The 9,485-nt window shown below is 32.4% G+C and overlaps 1 protein-coding gene and 2 long non-coding RNA genes across 3 annotated transcripts; 1 reads left to right on the forward strand and 2 right to left on the reverse strand.

The window, feature by feature from the left end:
• Positions 1–3: 3 nt before the first annotated feature.
• Positions 4–3,513, reverse strand: LOC9319887 (salicylate/benzoate carboxyl methyltransferase). Its single transcript, XM_002885852.2, is given in 4 exon segments — positions 4–527; positions 530–716; positions 807–1,460; positions 3,460–3,513. Coding segments are annotated over 4 exon segments (1,059 nt in total). The 5' UTR covers positions 3,511–3,513; the 3' UTR covers positions 4–360.
• On the reverse strand, positions 2,074–2,676 carry LOC110230533. Its single transcript, XR_002333652.1, has 2 exons — positions 2,510–2,676; positions 2,074–2,384 (listed from the first exon to the last, which is right to left on the reverse strand). It is a non-coding gene; the product is annotated as an uncharacterized LOC110230533 (long non-coding RNA).
• A 5,409-nt stretch (positions 3,514–8,922) lies between the features above and the next one.
• LOC110229768 lies at positions 8,923–9,356 on the forward strand. The gene is made up of 2 exons (XR_002333165.1): positions 8,923–8,998; positions 9,117–9,356. It is a non-coding gene; the product is annotated as an uncharacterized LOC110229768 (long non-coding RNA).
• Positions 9,357–9,485: the final 129 nt, after the last annotated feature.

The raw sequence follows: 9,485 nt of genomic DNA on the forward strand, positions 1-9,485 counted from the left end.
ATTTATTTGTGAATTTTTCATATACAACTATATAGGAAGAGCAATGTTCATAAAAATGTAAGGTAATAACCAGAAGCTCTGGTGCTGCATTTGGACTGCCTTGGAATATTTAGTTAAAAAAAAACTAGCGAGGGCGAACTCTTCAGATTTGAGGATTCGTTTGGTAACCAATAGTCAGACAATTAGGAAAGTAAATGTGTATACGAAAAGTAAGTGAAAGCATTCGAGTGCATCATACCGATCTGACGATGGCCCCAAAAATAGTAGAATAGGCCGTGTAGTTTTTACATGTAACTCTTCTCCTAGAATCCACGAATAACTGAGTTAAAATTGCTCGTCCCACATACAAAACAATGAAGTTTATTTCCTAGTCAAGGAAATTACGATGACGAGTGTCATATTAGGGCGATGGTTTGAGACGCTTAAGTACTTGGCCATATAGTGTGCGTACTTGTTGAACACCGGTTCGATAATTGCATCTCCAAAATAAGCAACGAGCAATGGTTCGGTGATGCATCTTGCCCAGCTTCCAACCGAAGTGATTGGTCCTCATCTTCTTCCTCACGGTCAATTTTATACGGGACAACATGGTCAAATTTCTCGATCTTGTTGATATCGAAGGAACCTTCCTTTAAGATAACTTCCCTCACCTCTTCTTCATTTGGATTGTAGAATGGCATGTTAAACGATTCCATCACTGATTTATTCACAAACCCCTACACTCACATTATTTCTCCCAACAATTTATTACTCGGTAGAGGAATGTTTAAAAATAAAAAAGAAGAAGATGGTAATTGAGTATGTACCTCTGAGGCTAGATCGAGGAGGCAATCAGATAACAATGACCAAACTTGGAAACAGTCTTTCGATAAAGTGTCCGAAACCTTTCTTCCCACGAACGTTAGAACCATATGTCCATTATGCACTGTCTCTTCTGAACGCATTTTTAAGAAACATGAAAAATCATTCTTGAACTGATTTAAATAACTCTTGTAGACATTTGGAGGGTATGGATATTTAATATGAATGCTTTTAGTGTTGCTCTCAAGGCCATTTGGAATTTTAGAAAGCCAATGGATACTAAAAGCTGAATGAACAAAATGGAGAGACTTTCTTGGTAATAGCCTTCTGTAAAAAGAACCGGGGACTCCCGAGACAAAGCACTTTCCTTTAGCCTCCCTTTTCAGCTTCTCTTGGAAAGAAGGAATCAACTTGAAGGTGGTATTGAAATCGTTCTCTGGAAGATCGTTCAAATAACAGTCGATTTCTGGTGGGTTCTTACTCATTTGTTGGTACGACTCTAAGATCGTGTAGGCGATCGCGGACATGGCCAACACCGTGTTTTGTCCAGTAGAACAACCCAAGTCTACCACTTTGATGCAACCAGGAAAATCAACATTCACTAGCATTTCTCTTACGCTTTCTATGACCATAGGTTGTATCTCAAAGAAAACACTTCTCTGTTTAAAATACCAAGAAGATCATAAGTTGTCATACTTTAATTTACTATATATTAGTTTAACAAAAAATGTGAATCAAAATATAAGTCGCTATTATATCATGGAAAAAATATATTCAGCTACACGAAGTATAACGGAATACATGGCTACACATGCCAAGTTTAGAAATGTATAATCAACTACACGAACTAAATATATTGCATGCCCACATATACCAACTATATGACGACATATAGTCAACATCACGAACATCTTATTCCGGTACACCAATCGTCGAAATCCGGCGTTGACCATCGTTGACCGGCATTGACCAGTAAAAATATGCAAAAAATTTATTTTTATTTAGACTAGAGAGTATATAAAAAATTTTATATATCTTTTTTATGTATTATGATTTTGATTTTAGCAAAAAACTTTATATTTTTTTTACCATACAAAATTTAGACTAAAGTAGTCCTGGGCGTTCGGTTTAGTCGGGTTATTCGGTTTGGGGAAAATTCGGTTTTCAAAAAATTCCACCGAATTGACCCGAATTAAAATTCGGTTCGGGTCAGTTCGGAAATCGGTTTGTTCGGGTCGGTTTTTGGCTAAAATTTATGTTCCGAAATTGAACCGAATTTTATTTCTTCGGTTTAATCGGTTTCAATTTCGGTTAACTTGTTAAAAAAAAAGATATTTGCACTATTACAAATCCAATTAAAAAAACCATTACAAATTAGATAAAAAGCCCAATATACATTTAACAAAAACCCAACATACAGTTTATAGCCCAACCCAATAAAATATTAGGGTTTTGACAAAAATAAGTGTGCCTGCATAATCGACTGTGTGCGGCGGTCTCAGCGACGGCAAGCTCCGACTGTCTTATTCTAGCTTTAATCGAGGTTGTGTTGAACGAGGATGAGTCTGTCTCTCGCAATATCACTGAAACAAGAAAGAAAACAACTAAAATCAGTCGAAATAATCACGAAGTCTCGGATCTAGAAATCGAAAAAACGAGACTTACGAAAACAATCAACTAACACCAATACTTAGATCCGAAAACGAACCTTATGTCAGTAAGTTCATCGACGGCGGATTGGTTGAGGGAGATTCTTGGTAGTAGTTGTCGTTGTTGAGTGCCTATCAAAACTTATGATTTTGAAAAAACAAAGAGAAGATGAGGAGAAAGACGAAAACGAAGAAGATCAAGATGCAGAAGAGTATATAGAAAAGAAGGAAGGAGAAGAAGAAAGAAGAACAAGATCGTAAAAGGAGAGAGGAGAGTGGAAGGAGGCTCGCCAAAGAGATTAGATAGTAATATAGTATTGATGAAATGAATTAGGTTAGGGTTTTTAGTTTTTATATCTTGTTCCCCTAAACCAAATAAACCGATCGGTAACCGATTACCGAACCGAGTAACCCGAATTCCGAAATCCCAAAATAATCTTACCGATCGGTTTACTTCCCTTCTAAAATTCGGTGCCGCAAACCGAATATCTCGGTTTGATCGGAACTGACCGAACGCCCAGGCCTAGACTAAAGAGTCATATACTCAATTTTTTGTAATAGAATTTTATATATTTCGCTTTTAGTTTAGTTTTGAAATTGAAAAAATTAACTAATTATTATTATCATACAAAATATATATATTTTAAAAATATAGAATGTGTTTTTTTTTAATTATACAACACCATAACCGATTCTGTAGAATAATTCTATTTAAAATAAATAAAAATATATATTTTTGAATATTTTTGTTGGTCAATACCGGTCAACGATGGTCAATGCCGGATTTTGATGATTAGTGTACCGGAATAAAATGTTCGTGATGTTGACTATATGTCTTTATATTATCTTCATATAGTTGGTATATGTGGGCATGCAATATATTTAGTTCGTGTAGTTGGTTGTATATTTTTAAACTTGGCATGTGTAGTCATGTATTCTGTTATACTTCGTGTAGCATACTATCTTATTTCCTTATATCATCACAATTCGTCATAGAATGTTTAAGTACCTGATAATGTGAATTAGTAGCGTAACTATGGTCTCCTGTTCCTCCTTTCATACTAAGTGCGTCCACCAAAGAGTTCCTAACGTATACATCAATGTTATTTAATCAGATAAAATTCAAAATTAGGATTACAATTTCATAAACACATGTACAATGGTATAAGGTTAAGCATTTTAATGCTTTTAGTGTAAGCTTTATTATATCAAACAAAAAGATTATTACAATCTAATCTACTCATTTCAGTTCTAAAAGATTTCTATTAAAAAAAAACAAGAAGAAAGAATGAGACAGTTACAAAGTTACAATTACAAGAAATGAATCATCCTGTTTTACTTAAAAATCGAAAAAAATAATCATTACCTTGAGGGAGACATGATGCTCAACACAATATGTGTATATCAATTTTCTTTACCAAATGTGTAATTTCTAAGCTTAGAAGATCTGGCCTTGAACTAACTTGTATGTGTGCTTAAGCACTGTCACATGCTTAAAGCCACTTGCATCAAGCATAACCACACACACACAGAGAGTTATATTTCTTCCACCTAACATGCATTTATTTTAATTTTACAAGAGATCAAAGGAATATAAAGACAAAAAATGGGAAACAGGATAACGTAATTAAAACAGTACAGAGCTCTTCCATTTATTGTTTCTTTTATTTGTAATAAAATAAGAAATATTTTTGGATTTAAATGTACCTTTGAGCTCTTCCATTTTTTTGGATTTAAATGTACATTTTTTGCGATAAACATATTCAAAATTTATTTGTAAACATTTTTCCTCCCGATTGGGCTAAAAAGTTACACTATGATTGGTAGCCCAATCGGGAGGAAAAATGTTTACAAATAAATTTTCAGAAAAGATTTTGATTATTATTCTTCATATTGAAAAAGATGTTTTTTTTTCCTTTCATTGATAGCTTATACATCTTATTAGAGATTCAAATTTGCGCTACAATTTAACAAGCCGCTAGTACAACATACTATGTTTGTACTAACTGTTATGTTTCTTTTCTTTCAAAATAAATGTTATTTTTAGCTTATAAATATCATATTTTATGCTTATCTTCTATATTTGTCTTCACAGAATTGTTTCTTTTAAAATTATTTGTGGTAGGAAAAAGTTATAATTTTGTTATTATGTTATTGTTTCGTAAAAAGTGTCTTTAAATTCAATATAAACTGTTTAAAAGATAAATTTTATCCTTCTTATTTACAAGAGACAACAAATAAAAAACTTGTCTAGCTAGAACAACATTTGTTTTACGAAACGAATGGATTACAATAATGTACTATCATTTTTTTTTATCTTATAACTAAAAATTGTGCTTTTTTATTATTGAAAACATGTTATTAAGGAAACATTTTGTTTGGTTGTAGGAGGATTAAATCTTCGGTCAAAATTTTGGAATGCAATCAATTTTTTTTTTAATGACCCTTAATGGTAATCTACAAAAAGAATATTGAATATATTTCAATGATAGTTGTGGTTAAATGTTCAGGGTCACAATTCTAAGAATAAATATGCTACATGCAACGTAGAATCTAATAACTTTTTTTTTTTTTTATATACACTATCGGCTATCCGGTCAGCCCCGGTAGGAACGCACCAAGGTGTTACATAGTGGACTTGTCCACCGGTTTAACGGCTAGGCCCTTCGGGCTACCACTCTGCCTATCCCGAGTTTGGTGTGCCTTCCGACTAAGTGTCAGGGGTAGTCAGACCGCCTGCATTTCTGACTACCATGTAAACTAATTGGGCCAAAGCCCAACTGACAGACTTTCCACATAATGTTGATAACAGCAGGAGGAGGAATCGAAACCGGAGGGGAGGGACTTTCACCCAAACACCCCTGGCCCACCAACCACCCGCCCACCACCACATGGGCTAGAATCTAATAACTTAACAAATTTCATACCCAAAACAATTTCTAACGAATTCACACAACGTAGCATGCATGATTTCTTAACAATCATTCGTCTCTACTTAGCCTCATGCGTCCATGATGTTGAACAATCATTGAACAATTATTATTTTTCTTCTGGCTAAGCAACTCGTCGATTTCTTGCCTCTCTATAGTTCATTGACCTCTATTGATGTTCTTACCACTCGCAACACAACAATTATTCTCAAATATGTCTCAGGTTCTCAGCATCGAACAACCTAAACTCAAAGAATCTAGTAACCTCTTCTTGGCCTTAGTGCTACAACATAGTAGAACGAAAATCATGCAATAAGTCCTCACCTTGGAAATGACGTCTCTGGCATGGGCTCTTGGCAACATGTGGCTGTTCCTCCTCCTTTTTTGGCGCTTGGCTTCTCGGTGTGGAGGGAAAGCATAGAAAACGAGACGAGGCGACTCGGGGTGAGGCTGTAAGGTTTAGGTTTGAAACCATCGTGTAAAATCATGTTTTCATCGTTAGAGTTATGTATGTGTTCCTTTAGATAATCTTGCATAATGTTGTTGTAATTTCGATGTAAAAATTCTTGTATCTGATTTAATATCAGTGAATGAAATAAATGTTACAAAAAATCAGAGAAATTAATAATAAAAAAAAAGATCTTCTTAATTGGAAAAATTAACATGATAAATCAATTTTACTGTTTCGATGCTCTCTAAAATTGATTTCCTGCAGTCAGACCGTAGTGGCACAAAGAAGACGGTAACGTGAAAATCAATCCCCATATCTCGAACATTATTATCATTAATTGTGAATAATCAATTCTCCAGCTCAGAATAGTTCACATGAATCACATCGACATCAAATTTTTTATTTTGATACGTGCATATGACAACAATATCCAGTTCCTATCTCAAAAAATGGGAAAGTGTAAAAAAGTTTCAGTTCTAAATCCCAACGATAAGCTTATTCAAATCAGTGTCGGCTCTACCATGTGCGGGGAGTGCTCATGCACAGGGTCCAAAAATTTTTTGTCTTTTTTTCAACTAAATTTATTAAAACTAGGGTCCAATGTGCGGGGAGTGCTCATGCACTATAAGCTTATTAGAATTCACATCTGTAAATCCCTATATAATATTTTATTTCTTTTATCAAAAAAAAAAAAAAGATGAAAGGTTTTGTAAAATTTACACCGGCCGAAAATAGATGGTCCACGGTAAGATATGGACATCACATTTCTTCTGATACGTGCATGTGACAACAATATCCAGTTCCAATCTCAAGAAAATGGGAAAATAAAATTATTAATTTGAAATCCCAATTGTAAGTTTATTTCGCAAGTGTTTTTTTTATATAATTAGGATTCCAATAATATAATAATTTCCTTGATAACTTTTCAGAACTTTTTATGTTATATTTTTTTAATTCAAATGTTTTCAAAAATGTTACATGTTTACCTTGTAGAACAATTAATGTCTATACTCATCACTTGAATACTCAATTTTTCTGATCTTCAAATAAAGTACGATGAGCTTTTTTGGCTAAACATCAAGAAACCCTAGAGAGGTATTGATCATTTCCTAACTTGATCGCGTAAATCTGTTTGGCTTATGCAACATATATGATTAATGTTTGCAGTTAGATGGGGTGAAGAGTTTGCATTCACCAAGTGTCAATAGTTCATCTGGTAAAGACTCTCAAACAAATTCTAGAGGTCGCCGGTTCGAATGACACTTGGGAAGAGATCATATAAAATGTTTTGGTTCCTCACCTGCAAGGATGTACAAGTTTAGGGATAGAACCTCTTAGTTATTAATAAGAAGAGCTTGTATTCACGAAACTCTTTCAAAGATGATGCAGACAAACTGACGACCCTTTGAAGACGAAGCCACCACTTTTGTCACTCCTCAAAACTAAAATTTGCCCTTATTGTATATGTAATTCCCATTGTTTCTATCTCCATCAATGTCTACTTCGGTTTCCTCCTGTACACATTTACGGCAGCAAAAGGGAAAACAAAAAGAGAGCAAAACAAAACCACGCATGCATGCATGATACATGAGTTTTCGAGGCATCAATGACCATTTCTTTGTTTGAATCTCCACGCATGCATGTTTGAAAATAATTACATTTCAATTTTCCTCTCAAATTAATAAATATTAAAAAAAATTAAGATTGAGTCATTGTTAATTAGATACATAAGTACTAGATATCAACTAATTTATTACTAAATTTAACAACGAATTATCTTTATCAATTATTAAAAAGGTAAAGCTATAGCTAATCCATCGCTAATCAATGTTAGCAAAATATTATAATCTATCAATGATCCAAGTGGCTGTGTGGTTGTTGTTAATTTGATTTTAAAGTAACTAGGCTAATACCCGCATAACGTACGGGTTTTTTCATCCATAATTTGTTAGTTAGAACAATTTACATGGATTAAATAATTTGTTAAATCATCTTTTGGTGTTTGTTTTCTAATCATTTGGACGTATCTCTCTAATTCTCGAATAAATAATTCATTCTAGTTTTTTGTCTTTTATTTAGTTTTAATTACATTGTTTAACACTTATTTACAATTACTTACCTTAAAACAAAATTTTTATCTTTTAAATATTTTTAAGTAAACGAAAAGTAATGTTGATTTAGTATCTTATATTTATCTTAAAATAATCGTAAATTTAACTAATATTCATTGTCATTAATCCTATATATATATATATATATATTAAAAGAAAACATGAAATTAATTCTAATATCATACTCCCTCCGTTTCATAATATAAGTCAGTTTAGGTAAAAGCACGCCGATTAAGAAGATCTACTTTTTAAAAGTTTAACCAATCATAAAAGAGACTGCATAATATAAATAATCATAAAATATTAAAGTAATATATAATTTACATTAAAACTCGAAAACGACTTATATTATGAAACTAAAATTTTTATCCAAAACGCCTTATATTATGAAACGGAGGGAGTATTATTTAATTTTGTACTTTAATAGATCAAAAACTTAATTAAAATTCCATTGATTTATTTTATGCATAAGTTTATTAAATTTAATACAGTTAAATTTAAATAAGTTAATTTATCTATGAGTTTGATATACTTTTATAACTAATTGAATTGAAATTACTTAATTTAATTAGTGAAAAAGTCAATTTTCATATAAACAATAATTAATGTGATTAAAATTCTTCATTAAATTAAATAAAATAATAAATATAATATGCTGATGTAGCATGCTGATGTGACACATCTCACTCTCTCCCTGGCTGATGTGGCGAAAGGATGGAGAGAGTTAGCCAACTTTCATATATATGATTCTAAATCGAATAAAAAAAGAACCGTTTATATTATATTCAAAAAAGAAACTAAAACCATCAAAATTCGAGGGGAAAAAGTAAATAAAACTAGCCAAATAAATCTAACTACAATTTTTTCGGATTATCCTAGAAAATAATGTACTATTTTTAGAGTTATATATATATATATATAGTTTGTGTGCGTTTAAATGTAAGCTTTTTACTATAAAACAACAAAACATTTTTTTAGAGAGAAGAATGACAATGTTATCTTCCGAATTTGCTATCTTTTGTATCATCCTTGTTTCCATGGCTAGCCTTCATGAATGTAAGTTATATGGTTTATCGTTCATTGTTTATCATCATCACTACCTCTATAATCACAATTGAATACTCAATAGTCTTTTGAAATGGCTTTCTTTATATATATATATATATATATATAGGTAATTTCTTCAAAGATCTTACCGGTCCATATTTGAAAGATCCATGCTTTTCAACAAGACTTAAACTATATTGCTGCCGAAGTACTGTTCCGGAACAAGGGCTAAGGTGCTATGACACCGAAAGACAATGTAGGAATGATCTTGGCAATAATAATTGTAATCCTTATGCAAAGAAGAACTAAGAAATTTAACGAACATTTATACGTACTAAACTACAGGAAAACAAGCCTTTTGCGACTACTTTTTGTGACTCTTTTGTTGGTCGCAAATATTTGCGACGATATTGTTACCAGATAGTGACTTTTTAACGACTACGTTAAAAGTAGACGCATATTTGTCGCCAATTTACGACGCCAACGATTAGTCAGA

The sequence above is a fragment of the Arabidopsis lyrata genome (assembly GCF_000004255.2).
Source record: "Arabidopsis lyrata subsp. lyrata unplaced genomic scaffold ARALYscaffold_3, whole genome shotgun sequence".
In the NCBI taxonomy this organism is placed as follows: domain Eukaryota; kingdom Viridiplantae; phylum Streptophyta; class Magnoliopsida; order Brassicales; family Brassicaceae; genus Arabidopsis; species Arabidopsis lyrata.